The sequence below is a fragment of the Montipora capricornis genome, unplaced genomic scaffold (assembly GCF_036669925.1).
Source record: "Montipora capricornis isolate CH-2021 unplaced genomic scaffold, ASM3666992v2 scaffold_462, whole genome shotgun sequence".
NCBI lineage: Eukaryota > Metazoa > Cnidaria > Anthozoa > Scleractinia > Acroporidae > Montipora > Montipora capricornis.
Genome location: NW_027180198.1, coordinates 67,501 through 82,500, shown reverse-complemented (window position 1 = coordinate 82,500; position 15,000 = coordinate 67,501). Strand labels below are relative to the sequence as shown.

General features: G+C 42.1%; 1 protein-coding gene across 1 annotated transcript; it reads right to left on the bottom strand.

The window, feature by feature from the left end:
- Positions 1-9,260: 9,260 nt before the first annotated feature.
- Positions 9,261-9,752, bottom strand: LOC138036155 (uncharacterized). Its single transcript, XM_068882508.1, has one exon. It carries the CDS (start codon positions 9,750-9,752, stop codon positions 9,261-9,263), a length of 492 nt encoding a protein of 163 aa, XP_068738609.1.
- Between the last annotated feature and the right edge of the window lie 5,248 nt (positions 9,753-15,000).

Below are 15,000 nucleotides of genomic sequence, written 5' to 3'. Positions count from 1 at the left end.
CTAAGGTTATCTGTGTTTCACAAGAAATGAACAGAATCACGTTAGATATGAACCTAAAACGGTTCACAACTCGGTAAATACACTGAATTGGGAGCGGCATAAGGTCAGGCGTTTTTCAATCTCTTGTACATTATTATCCCTTTGATTCTAATGGAAAGAGCTAATTCTTACATTGAAACTAACTATCATATGCATTGAAGAAAAAGAAAAGAAATTTAATGACTTGGTTATAAAAAAAATAAAAGCTCTTTACTTACGTGTGGAAAGCAAGCCAAAAACGCCACTGTAAAACATCGTTGGCAACCAGTCAAAACGACGGCGTTTTGTCTACACCGAACCGTTGAATGCTTTAAAGACTGCTAGAGTCTTGGTTTATATGGAATAACTGAAAGATCAAACGAACTATAGACGTATCATGAGGCTCTGGTTACACAATACTCACCAAAATGTAAAAAAATTAAGGTAATTGAAATGATGTGACAGTCGACGGGTCAGCTGCGGGGCCTTTAACTTTTAAACTTGTTGAAAACTATTAATCTTTTTGTGAAATTTGCATAAAACTGGTCAGCTGTTAGGTGGTGCGTATAATTCGATGACCAAAAAGAAATTTTAAGCTGAAGCCTAGGCGCCTGAAGTTTTAATTGATCTTCCGGTGAGCTTTTTTAATTTCCGGTAGCTATTGATCAGGTGGAATGAAAAAAGGAAGGATCGTGAACTCTATCTTCATCCGCACAGGAACTTCGACAAGAGAAGCATTTTACTTTTTGTCTCCCTTGAAACAAGCCATACGTCAGCAACTGCAGCTTTAAAGGGTTCTGTCACATTAGTTCAGTTCTTTGGTCAGTCCCTGTAAACTCAGCTGTTAAAAGAGGTTTTTAAACACAGGCTAAAACCCGTACATTCTTTACTTCACCAAGAGTAGCTGCCTTCTTTCTTTATTAATGTGTAAATGAGAATATCTGCATTTTGAAAAATTAAGGGTCCTTTTTTCCAATTCTCATCACTCGCATTGATAATAATAATAATAATAATAATAATAATAATAATAATAATAATAATACTTTGATATCGTTCTTCAAAATTTCAAAGGGTGCGGAGCGCTATAGACTAAAATGAGAAATTATCAGTGAAAAAAGTTTTTTTTTGTAATTTAAGCAGGAAAACAGAAAAAAATGCATCGAACAATCTCTTTTAATTAGGACAAACCTTCTACACCGCTTCAGAAAATGCAGTCTACATGATTAAGAATTCTATCATGATAGAGTTTTAACTGAAAAAAAAAACGTGGACAACTTTCTGCACTCATACGTGCCACAATTCTGTCCATCATAATGCGCTTGCGCAAATTCACTTTAGCGTGCACAAACTTCTTACCTTTAATTAGATCGGAAGAAACAGCTGTTTTTGAGTGACAAGAGGAAAAGTAAAATGGGGAAGTCGATTTTATTGCCGGACGCCTTGTGGTCTCCGTTGTACTTTTCATATCACATATGCTCGAGTGACATTTTCATCCTTTAGATTCCATTTAATTTTCATAACAAAACTAGACTGCCTGACATTTTTTACAGGAATGGTCTTTTTATATGAGCGTTGAGTTTGATATTAACTAGAATTTTAAGAATATGCTGAGAAAGTACCATGGCTGTGTCTCAGTTCAGCTCAGTCATTTCTTTATTTAGATCGTCTTTATGAGTAGTACCACGTCCGCATTGATTTCATGCAAGTATTGCACAAACAAACAAACAAACAAAATAACATCTTAAGAACGCTTTCTAAAAAAAAAAAAAAGAAAACGAGAATATTTAAATAAGGCGTGGGCATTAAAAACATACACATTTGCGTACGACCGTACGTCCGTCCACCCCTCCATGTATGCCAATGTGACCAGTATCATGTGACTACATCGAGGGCTCAAGCTTTGATATTGGACAAAAAGAGTTGAAAAATGACTGCGCATGCGCTAGATAAGGCGTTCAAATGATCGCAAGTGTGTGCATTTCGATCGTTTGATCTCGTCTTCTGCCTGTGTCACTTTATGAATTTTGGAGCTGATATCATCATGATTTCATTTAAGGAGACAAATCAGATGTGTGTAACATTTGTGTGGAACCTTCGGTCCTTGAGGTTCAGACCCAGTTAATTTTTTGTAGTATGCGCTGCAGAAACTAACGGAGGCTACGGTGAGTGTTCCATATTTGTTTTTGAAGCGTGATGTGTTCACAACGTTTGTTTAAGTTTGCACACGAGGGTATTGCCCATGCATTCGCTACAGTTTTCACCAACAAGATAATTTGGGCAGGGTTTTCTCTAATCACCTTTACAACCAATCATATTTACAATGAGTTAGTTAATCGTAACGTACATATTAGTCATTTTTTCCAAGAGCATATTTGAAAGCTGTCGACCTCCTCCTTGAAACAAGGCAGCAGTTCATTTAGAGTGCTGCTACTCTGCAATAGCCACTTAATATCCTGACTGCCCCATAAAGGCAGCTGTCTAGAAAAAAAAAAAAACCTTGTCAACTTGTGAAGTTGGAATAAACACAAGTACTGGAGTACATAGTAAATATTGAAGTTGTTTGTCCCTGTCTCAGAGCATTTCTTCAATGAAAAGGTAAATTGGCTACAAGACTGGCCGCTTGAGATTACACTCAGAGCAAGTTCTAGCGGCACAGTAGTGTGATCAATAACATTCTTCATTAAGGGTTTTCATCTGACATCACGGCGGCGCTCGATGCTGGTGGACAGAACAATGCAGTAAAATGTCTTTTGGGAATTTGACTCTTGTGGGGCCATTTTATATGGTTTTGTACACCAACATGGCCGTCTCATCACGTGGATGAAAACCAAGAATTGGCGTAATGAGGCTTGACATTTGGTGCACTGTTTTGTTACAGAATCATAAATACTTGTCCACCAAAATACCCTGTGAAATCAACTGATACACCTATGTTCGGGAGACTGCTGGAACATCCATATATGAGGAAAAGAACAATTTCCTAAATAAAAGTGTAATGTCCAGGCCCTTCTTCCTGTTTAATCCTAGGATCATTGACTGGGAAATACTCCTTGAAAAGAAAGGATTTACTTTCTGAAAAAAACATAAATGACATCTCTTGATCAGGTTAGGATCTGACGAATTTTTAATTTAAATGGAGATTGCAAAAATTGCGTTCATAACTGCGAGGATCATAGCTTCACTTGATTTCATATCCGCAGTTCATATATGATCCATTTCATATGTCATTTCATCGTTTACATACACCATTATCATGTTCAGCTTGCTCGCAAAAATCTCTTTTGTAAGCGTGTCACTACTCACCACCCGGTCTATGATTTACACGTGGTCTTCCTTTGTTGGTCAGAATATTATACAGTGTATCTGGAAAGTCATAAGGTTTTTGAATGTGTCTTAATTAAGCAACACGGACAAACAGGCATTGTCCTGTATCGACACCACTCGGCGAACTAGTCTCCCCCGATAAGTTCGAAGCATAAATACGGACTAATCGGCTCCAACTTGAGAAGCGCTTTCGATCCAAACGCCAGCCTGTGGTGGTAGCTGTCTGATATGGTTTAGTCGAATCCTGTGGTTGGTTTGTCTGAAGCGACACGTATGCGGTAAACTCTTTCTTCTGTTTCTTTCCTGTTCTCATCTCTGGCATGACGGTTGAGAGTCTGCCAGCGGCATCTTCGGCAACTCACTCTTCGACTAACTCATCCATAGAGGACCGTCTCACCAAAGAGGAGACTAGGCAAGTTCGACTGGAACAGTTCCTCTAGAAAACAGGTCTGCCGGATTTTTTTCTGTGGGAACGTGCAGCCATAGAGCTGTAACTGTGTACATAGTATTTCGCCAATGCGGTTTGCAACAAACGGGCGGAAATCTCTCTCTCGTCCTCGGATCCACCATAAGACGTCTATGTGGTCAAAGTAGAAGGCTGCAGCCTTTAACAGTACTTCTAGCGCTCTTGAAATGGACTGGGTTAACCTCAACCCAGCAATGGCCTCCATTAATTCCAGCCTAGGTACAGTAATAGTGTTACGAAAAATAGCATTGCGTGACTAGCGTTACTTTCTAGAAGCTTCGCGAGAGTTCCTAGTTTGTTACTGGGTTGCCGTATGGCAATTCCAGTCGGAAAGTGGGTGGCATTTGTTTGGCGTTATTATTATTTTTTTTCTTTTTCCGTGTCGGTAGAAGGCTTGCCTGCCACTCCCCTGCTAAGTGGTATCTTTGTGCATAGAGCCTTCTGCTCGTATTTTCTTCGGCCCACCCTTCTGGTGGGCACAGTAGAATGATAAAGTTAACCGGCAATGGCGTCCAAAGTCATATAATGCGAAGGGCGTTTTTGTGGATCTTTGAACAAAATATACCCTTATGAAGCTCAATAATGGCAAGTCAATTGGCTACTGAACAAGACAGTCTTGTTGTGACGAGTAATGGACTTCGACAACAATCTGTCGCCCGTTGGGCCAAAATTAAAGTGAGCTCCATTTCTAATATTTTACCAAGTGTGCTGTTATGTAGAACACTGAAAGCAAATGGAAAATTCTCAGGTAACTTATGGGTTCAACAAAGACAGAGAACGAATCGGACACCTAAGTGGATCTGTGATCAACTCTGCACAGTCTTCAGGTAAAAAAAAAAAAAAATTGGAAATGTGACAGCCAAGAATTATTTGAAAGAAAGCTTGTCGTGTTTTGTGCTTCATTATTTAAGGAAAAGGTTCTTCATGGAAACGGTTTGATTCCTGAAATTTTTTTGTAATATTGCGCATATTTGACACGATTGACTTTTTTCTCTTCACGCACGTAATCAAATAGGAAGGGGTTTTTGCCACTAAGAGCAAATATGTTGTTTGTTTCAAAAAATTGTTCGCTGGAAAAGGTGGCCTTTATGAATTCGTCATGTTTTATAATATGCGAGCTACACGGGAGAGTTTTTATGGCATTAGTAAAGCATTTTCGTGTCAAAATGATGTTAGCGTCTTTATGTTGTGCTAACTTAATTAAATATAAATATACATTTTGCCTCGTGAGTTTGTTATTCTCGTTAACCAGTAATGGCGTCGAAAGTCATTGCAACGCGAATGGCGTTTTAGTGCATCTTATGTTGTTTATTTCAGTAAAATGTATCGCTGGAAAAGTATTCTGTGATATATTCTGCCTTTGTGAATTATAATATCATGTTATGTATTGAATTTTCGCACTTAAGATTGAAATGTGATACGGGAGGATATTTTTAGTATTGCTTTGTAAGCAGGGAAAGGTTCACGAAAATAAACAGGTCTGTTGAAAGCATGCTTGAGTTTCAACAAAATGAGCACTAAAATCAGCAAAAAATTGTGACGCCGATGAATAATAAAGTAGCTGCTATTTCCAAACTGATGGAATTACCTGGTGATAAATAACCTCGTCTTGGAGAGTAAATTTTTGCAGAAACAATGGTCAACCTCAAGAGTTTGGGCGATTGTGATCTTTGTTTTGACTTCGCTCATTTATTGTCAAACTTTATAACACTTGACAGAAAAAGAAACTTACGAAAACCCGGTATCTTGCCATCATTTGACACAGATGCTTCACTGTTTGGCGAGTAACTTAATCACGGCGCCCGCTGAATTCTGGCAATGTCACTTTCGATGTTGCGATTTATTTTTGTGCAACCAAAAGTACAATAACAAAATTGAACGTAGTAAAAATCTCCCAAAATGTTTGTTCCCGATCGTAACTTTTTATGTTCTATATTCACGGTTCAAAATTAATGTTGTTTTCATGTCGTAAATATGTTATTCTCGAGCGACCGCCCTGGAAACTTCCTTCTGCTCTTTCTAAAAACTGAGTATCAATTTACTTTTGCATCAATATTTCTTTTCACATAAAGCAAGCTAACAAAATCTGTACCTTGCTGAGTTCGCATTTGTTAGCGTCAATAGTATTTTCGGTCCGATGGTTCTGTTTTACGATGGGGTATATGTTTGAGGTCACCCATGCAAAGACTAACCCCGCCGAACAGGGAAACTTTAGTAAACTTTAGTATTACAAAGCTGTGAGATGCTCAGAGGGCTCACTTAAACTTGTGGTGAAAGAAGTTGTGAGGGAGCTTGAAAATTATCATGTCAGCCCAGAAGCATTTGTTTCTCACTTCCCATTTATTTTCTTCAATATTTCTGGGTTCAGTACTTTGCTAGTAACCACATGTCTTCTCAGGCTATTTACCCAAGACTTCTACCATGGCACTACAATGGCAGACAATACCAAAACAATATCGTGCACTGTTAGAGCTACATATTACGCAAGGACAACTTGAATCTCCTGGAAGACAACGCACAGCTCAGTCGACATTTTATACGGAATAAATTGCTGTGTTACTTCACTACCACACGTAAGCAATGGGTGTCTATTTTTTCTAAAGAGGACAGGAATTTCTTCTTTCTGACAAATGATTAATTAATACGCCGGTAGCCAAGTTTTTAACTTCAGAAAAGGATCTGTTTCGTCGCACGAACGTGTGAGGACCTGTGAAACAAAGGGCCTCTGCTGGTGTGTCTTCTGGAGGGATTTTCTTTATGTGATGTGGGTGAAAAAAAAGAAGGGGCACGGTTCTTTTAGGGGGGTTAAAAACAAAACAAAAAACCAAAAAATCTCCTTTCCCTCCTCCCACTTTCCTCTCTACTCTCTTCCTTTCTTCCTTTCCTACTCTCTTTCTGTTTGTCCTTGTCCCTCTTAACCTTCCATCCCCTAATCCATTTGTCACATCTACCCCCTACTTGCTCGTTCTACAATGTGTACATGAGAGAAAGAAATCGCTTTGAATTGCATTTACCGAGACTTGAAACGTGCACCTCTGACATCCCTCGGTAATGAGTCCTTCGACGAAACTAACCTCTAAACCACATAGGACTTGAACAAGCAGTCGTCATTAATTTTAATAGCAAATACTCTTTCCCTGGTGCAAGAGGGCCCAGACTCTTCTCGCTCATAGTAAATGCGTAGCAATGCGTGGCCCTGTACGGTTCGTAAAATGGATAACACAAGTTGTGTTGATTCAAAGATATTCTACAAAGTATTGGGTAAAGTTAAAGCTTCCAAAAAGACAAAAGCAATCAAAATAACCGTTTTTATTGACGACAACTTTTACAACGAGGCAGTGAGGTGGTTAGAAACACGTAATGAAGACAGCAAGGATAGAACAAATCTGACAAGTCAAGACGTAGAAATTATCAAAAGAAAAGGGTGGAAACTGGAGGGTTGCAAATATTATCCAAGAACGAAAAACAATTGTTCGAAAATGTCAACTACACCAAGTTGTTTTCCAAGCCCATTCGAATATTGCGCACAAAGCAAGAGACAAGATGGAGAAGTATATCAAGCGAAACTACGAGTAAGTATCCCTAGAAGTAATACAACTCTTTCATTCCAAGTCAACAACTTTGTCAAAATAAAAATTAAAGTCCATTACACCCAAACACACTTCTTTGTAAAGTGCGAGATTCTGCTACTTGTCGATTGTTCAGAAGAAGAAGGCCTCCCTTCTTTCCAAGGTACTGCAACACTGTACCTCCCGTCATTGTAATGAACAGAACTGCTTAATGCCTCCAACGCCAATCTCTCCTCTTCAGCACACATAATTCTATCGCTCACTTCTGTCTCATAACTCTCTACCATCAGGGCGTCCAACACAAGCCCATCCCAGTGGTCTCAATCAAGCAACCGGTTCACCCACGTTTCCACGAATATCAACAAACGAGTAATGCAAATCAGCATAGTAGTAGTAGGCATCCGTCCGTCTCGGGAGGCTATGGCGATTGCACCTGTTGAGGGTCAGTCCGTGGTGGAGCTGCAGTGCCGGCTGTGGCTGTAGAGCCCGATCCTCTAGCGGCAGATCCTGCTACAGTTGGTGCAGGTAAAGACGTTGTCGTCCGAGGGTGCTGGCTCCGCTCTCTGGCGTCTGCGTGCTCACCTTTCCTTCCACTGCTCTTCACGCTTCAGCTCAGCTGTCTTGATGGCCGACCTGGTAGTGGATTGCCATTTACTGCGGTCTACTACCAGCGCTTCAAGTCCTGCTGGAGCAATGCCACCCGCCTTGAGGTCGCGCTTGCACACGTCTTTGTAGCGGAGTGCTGGCCTACCCGTTGGTCTGGAGCCAGTGGCAAGCTCACCATACAGAATGTCCTTGGGGAGTCTGCCATCTTTCATGCGGGTGACATGGCCTAGCCAGCGCAAGCGTATCTTGGTGAGCAGGGCGAACATGCTGAGAGTTCCTGCCTTCTCCAAAACATCTTTGTTGGGGACATGATCCTGCCATGAGATGCCAAGGATCCGTCTAAGGCAGCGTTGGTGGAAGGTGTTCAATCTGCGCTCTTGTCGGGCATATAGAGTCCAGCTCTCACTCCCATACAACAGTGTACTCAACACACAGGCTTGATACACTTGTGTCTTTGTCTTGATGGTTAGCATGGGGTTCTCCCACACTCTCTTTGACAGACGGGCCATTACTGCTGATGCCTTGCCAATCCTGGAGTTCAGCTCGGACTCCAGGCTGAGGCTGCTGGAGATTGTGGAGCCGAGATAAGTGAAATCTTCCATAGCGACGAGTGTGCAGTCGCCAATGGAGATGGAGGGGACCGATCTGACGTCTTGGGCCAGGATGTTTGTCTTTTCGATGCTAATCATCAGGCCAAACTCAGTGCAGGCCTGGGAAAAACAGCTGATGAGTTCTTGGAGGGCAGCCTCGTTGTGTGCTGTCAGGGCGGCATCATCAGCGAATAGCAACTCACCTATGAGAACTTTCCGCACTTTAGTCTTTGCACGGAGGCGCGCGAGGTTGAACAGGCTGCCATCACTTCTGGTGTGGATATACACGCCCTCTTCCGATTGGCTGAAGGCGTAGCGCAGCAGCAGGGAGAATAGGATGCCGAAAAGTGTTGAGGCGAGGACACAGCCCTGTCTAACACCGCTCTTGATAGGGAGGGGGTCCGAGGCCGAGCCGTCGTATTGGACAGTGCCGTTCATATCCTCATGGAAGGACGTGATCATCCTCAGCAGCTTGGGGGGACATCCGATTCTCTGCAGGAGTGTGAACAGCCCTACCCTGCTGACTAAGTCGAAAGCCTTGGTCAGGTCTATGAAGGCGATGTACAAGGGGCGTCTCTGCTCGCGGCACTTCTCTTGCGGCTGCCTCAGTGAGAACATCCTGTCGATCGTTGATCGCTCAGCTCGGAACCCGCACTGCGCCTCTGGGTACACTCGCTCGGCAAGCAGCTACAGTCTGTTCAGTACGACACGGGCAAAGGTCTTTCCATCAGTGCTGAGGAGGGATATGCCGCTATAGTTGTTACAATTGCTGCGATCGACTTTGTTATTGTATAGCGCGATAATGTTGGCATCGCGCGTGTCCTGTGGTACACTTCCTTTCTCCCAGCACTGCAGTAAGAGTTCATGGTGCTCGAGGAGGGGTGGTCTGTTTGCCTGCTTTGATGACCTCAGGGGGTTTCCTGGGGCTTTGCCGCTGGCTTGTGAGTCGATGGCCTTCCCAAGCTCCTCAGTGCCGGGTGGGACATCAAGCTCTTCCATGACTGGCAGGGGGCTCGAGTTTCCCACTGCTGTGTCAGTCACGACAGTCTCCCTCGAGTAGAGCTCCAGGTAGTGCTCTGCCCATCTCTCCATTTGCTTTGTGCGGTCGGTGATGATTTCCCCTGAGGTTGTCTTCAACGGGTCGATCTTGATTGCAAAAGGGCCGGAGGCCTTCTTCATTCCCTCATACATGGCTCGGATGTTGCCACAGTCAGCTGACAGCTGAATGCTTTGACACAGGTTCCGCCAGTAGTCGTTGGCGCACTGTCTAGCAATCCGTTGAGCATCCCTTCTGGCTTTAAATCAGCATAATCCACCCCAATCAACAAGTCCACCAATCCATCCTTCCCTGGCAACGGAAAATCACACTGGACAAGGTGAGGCCACCTAACTTTACTTGCCCTCCAATTTTCAACTTGATAACTTCCAGTCACACTGCAGGGACACGTCTTCACTTCAATCTCCTTCGTCAACTTCTCATTAACACTTTCAATCGTGACTCTCAATGGCATAGTTTGAAAGGTCTCCACAGAGTTGTTTAATACATGGACTTTGACTGTTTGGTAAGATCCAAGAGCTCCAGCCCTTCCTTATTCAAAAATGACTCATTTGAGGCATCATCCAGGATTGCATTTACGTTGATTTTATTTCCTTTCGGCTTCACCCACACAGGAATAGTACGCAGTGAGTAGGCCTCTGAGCCTCTGGGGTTGTGTGTCGTCATTGTTCGAGGGGTGGGGCTGCGTTCTCCCTCGGGTGATGTTACCCCCTCCCGTGCAGCGAATGAGGTACTTTCTGTTGCAGGCAAACCTTCAAGTAATAGACGGTGATGATTCCCCCTGCATACATCAATTTGGTATAGTTGAGACCTTGTGCACATTTTTCCCTGGTGATCACCGGTCAAATACCGAAAACACAATCGTTTATCCTTCGCTAGCTGCCACTGATCATCCCAGCTCTTCTGTTGAAAATGTCTACAGGACCACACCCCCTGGTATGGGGAGCTGCAACAAGAACAGAGTGGTTTGCGGCTCGGCTGTTTTAACACCCAGCTGGTCCCTTGGCTTGGGCTGACAAGTCTGGACTTATGTGGTAATTTCGAGATCCCTTGCGCCGCGGATGCGTCTGGTTGGTTGTTTGCCGATCACCTGGGTTTTCGTTTCCCACCAGGCCATGTAACATCTCAACTCCCTCTACCCGAATCTTTACTTCCTCTTTAAGCCACTCTTTCAAACTTTGAACGGATCATTCACGAGTCTGCTCTTGCGGCATTTTTTTCCAGCTGATCCATGTATGCCCTCTGTTGACAGCGCTGACCCCCGAACTTGGACTGCAGAATTTCCTTCGCTTTCTCATACTCTAGTTCCAAAGTCCCGAGTCCCATAATGGACTCCAATGCACTACCGAACAAACATTGCCGCAGCCTTGCCATTTTGAGATTAACTGATTCTTTGGACTGATCTAGTAAACTCTCAAACAACATCCAAAAGTCCTCAAATGTTGGTCTTATCTCCACCGAAGCTCCCCACCTTAAGTGGTTTTAGACGATGATTGGCGAAAACAGCGCCTGGCGAATTTTCAGAATTTTCTTCTTCGGCTTGTCCACCTTGAACACTTTGACTGCCTTGTAAAGAAAGTGAAGGTAACCCTGAATTGAACTGTCCGTCAGAAACGTTTGAGGCACTTGAATACGTGAGTTGATTTTCATGTGGAGCGCTCCCGTTCGGGGCAGAAATTTGACATGTAATTTTAAAGCCTCGTGGGCTTTCTTGATGGCGGCTTGAATTTTACGCAGTCGCTTCTCTCGTTTCACCTTCAAAAGCGTCGTTTCATTTTCCACTTTCTGGTCACCGTGGCTTTTTTCTGGTTTTTGCGTGTACCAAAACATGCTCTATGCTAGCGCTGTCCTTTTAGGTCATCTTGAACAAAAAACAGCAAAAAAACTTCGTTCGGTGAATTACGGTAAATATTCCAACAGTTGTCCTGAACTGCTCCTCCATGCGAAAGGTAAAATAACCTGTATCCCGTCGTGGCCGCTAAAAAATGTAACGGAGATAAACGACGGTAAGAAACGTACTTTTCTAAACGGTTTAATTCAAAGAAAGTCTAACCGCTTTTTCCAAAAAAACAAATCACCAAAAAAACCAAAAATCACCAAAAACTCGCACAGCGTGCTTCACCAAAACTGTCAATCAAAATTCTGAGCTATTATTGGCTTTTCAAAATAGAAATAATTACGTCATGCAATTGTCATTTGTCGATATGGTCTTTTTGAATGAGCGCACCCTTGAGCCGGCGTTTATTGCCGCGGATCAGTGACTTGGGCAGCCACCACCGCATAGTGTTTACTAGTCGGACCAACCTAGGAAAGCATAAACCCTCATAAAAAAAACTTTTCGAAAAGGACTTTCTTTTGATAGTTTCGCTTTGGATCTTTGATGGAATTTGATTCTTTGGGCGATTAAAGTCCTGAGAAGGACTGTGGGTGGTAATTGTATTCCTTTGTTGAATATTGGATTAAGGAGGCTCGAAAGAGTTTTTCGTTGCTATAGTGTTGGTGAAACGATGAAAGATACCAAAGAAGGATATTTCATAGTGTAGGCAAACTATAAATATCTTTGCAACTCTATTGTTGGGTAATACTTTAAGGGCACTTATGACGTCATATCGGTTACCATGGCAACACGCCAGGTCCACAAAAAGGCCCTCTAAATTTCAGTTTTGAAAATTATCTGAAAAACTAAGTCGGTGACCTATGGTTTTTATTTCTCTCTTGGAAATCTCCCTAAATTCTTTAACTTATTAGAGAGTATGACAAAACGTTATCTCAGCGTTATCTAGTAGAATTTAAGATGCATCAAAATTGTACTGGATAACTTTCCGTAAACGTTTTTACTTGAAATACCATCGTGAATGATACGTGCATGCCAAACATTAAGATAGGTCACCGAGCAAAATTTCGAGAGAAAGACAATTTTTACGCAGGTTTTATTTCCGGTTCGCACGATTTTACGCCGTTTTATGAATTTTGGTGTGTTGCGCGCGCTACTTTTGATAGAAATTTGATTCATTCAGCTGACGCTTGTTTTTTAGTTATGGCGTGTGTAGGTTACACGCGCTCACGCAGCTAAAAATCCTTTCGTGCCTCCTCAAAATGTTTACTCTCAAGAGAACCCCTGTTGTTGTCATCCTCAGATTGTGTCAAGCGAAAGTTCAGATCGATGACCTTCCTCGACACATATCTACATCTACATCTACATGTTCCAGCACTCGGCAAAGTCCCGTTTTAACTTGTGGCTGTTTCTGCTTAGGTGGCCTTATACACCACAAGCCTTTTTAGAGACATCATCGCCAAACCGGCCACTTCTGCTGGAGAGAACAGAACAGCCACAACACGGGGACGTTATCCCCTACTCTTCTCGAATAGTGTGTGGGTTCTTTAACGTCCCACAGGGAACTTATGAACATAGAAGATATTTGTGACACGGGTCCTACGGTTTATTGTCCTTGTCCGAGAAGACTTGAAAGTCTGTCCATTTGCAGATGAAATTACAAAGGCAGCACTTTCTCCTCAGTTATTTTAAGATCCTGAGAGTTGATCCAGTCGGGGTTTGAACCTGCGACCTCCCGCATGACAGCCCGATGCTCAACCAACTGAGCCACCGGTGCGCGGTGGCTCAGTTGCGAATATCCATGTGAAATAAACGTGCAAGGCACGTATCATGAGTCTGCAAAAAAAAAAAAAGAAATTTCTTACAACCAGCTACCTTCAGTTAATACACAGTTACTTGCGTCAGAGGACAAGGAAACGACATTAGAGTTTCGGCGCTGTTTTTCTGAAAGGTTTGTTACAGTCTTTCTAATTGGTCTTTCTATACTAGAGACGCATAATCGGTCCAGACGAATGATGCATCTTTCAAGTTATTCTTGTAGTGTAAAGACGAGACGAACTATCTAAGATACATTATCCGTCAAACATTTTTTCTGCGTCTGTAAAATTCGTCTCAAATCCTGATTAAGCTAATGTAGATTACTGGGAACTTAAATTGCCGTTTATTTTCTGATTAAAAAAAAACGGCTAGGCTACAAGATTATTAGTCTGCAATGTTGACTTTGACTTTTTTTTTCTTTAGCATAAAATTACAATGTTAAGACTTTTCTGACGGGCAAAATTCAGCTCTTGGTAGGTATTTAACCTACGCCGGATTAGTGTTAATCGGCTTTTTCAACAACTTTGCCGCGAATTGCCCCGATTAATTTAAAAATAGAGACGGATCATTCGTCTGGTACGAAGTTGGGAAAAGAAGTTTTTCCAAGACTTTCAAGTCCTCCAGGACAAGAATAATTCAGTAGGGTGCATCATGAACAAAACCAATGGTTTTCAACGCTGTGTGCGTTTTACAACTTTGCACATTTCTTTGCCAACTTGTCCTAGCATCTCATCAACTAAACAAATTTGAAAAAACGTGGAGCATGAAGCACTGACGATAGATTTCCAATCTCCTCTCCAAACAACGACACCGTTCATGCCAATTATATGCCTAGAATAAACGTACAATACGCTATTTCCTTGCCGAAGGACTTGGAATAATTTGTGAAATATTCAAAACAAAGTGAAATTATATTTTAAATGACGCTTTCGATGCCGACATCGTCGAACTCACGTAAGCTCTACATTCAGCATGAGTGGCCGACTTGGATTATAATCTTTCATTCGATGTGACCATGTCACGAATTACTACCGTGGCCGCAACAGCATTCAAACAACTACCGATAGAATTCACTGAGAATCCAAATGCTAAGACGTGTACTGAAATAAAAATATCGGCAATTTTGGTTAAAGAAAAATGCAGAAAATATTTAAGATAGAAAGCTTAGTAATCCAATAATGTAAACAGAAGCGTTTTCTTGGTAGAATGAGTGACGTCCTAAGAAGGACTGTTCTTGATGATGACCGAGGTTGTTTTTCTGAACTAAACTGATTAATCTCAAAACGAAAACAACTGGTACAAGAATGTTATCGACTTGACATTAGCAATTTGGGTAACAAAAAGCTAGGAAACGCTCATGATGGAATATGGGGTAATCTGATAATGTAAATAACAAGTGTGTATATTATGAGAAGGGCTGCTGGTGACTGACGTTTCGCGGATCATGACTAAAACACCACACGAGTACATACGGGTAACATACGAGTAACATACGAGTAACATACGGAACATACGGAACATACGGAACATACGGACACATACGAGTAACATACGACTAACATACGAGTAACATACGGATACATACGAGTAAAAAATTACGAACATATACGAGTAAAATTCATACCAGTAAATTTTTATGCAAAGTAACGACAACTTAAGTAAAATATTACGCATTACTTCCCCGACTAAGGAAAGTTTGCGTTACAAGAGCCAAGATA

Coding starts and splice junctions, on each gene's coding strand:
- LOC138036155 (XM_068882508.1), bottom strand. CDS start 9,752: ATGAAGAAGGCCTCCGGCCCTTTTGCAATCAAGATCGACCCGTTGAAG.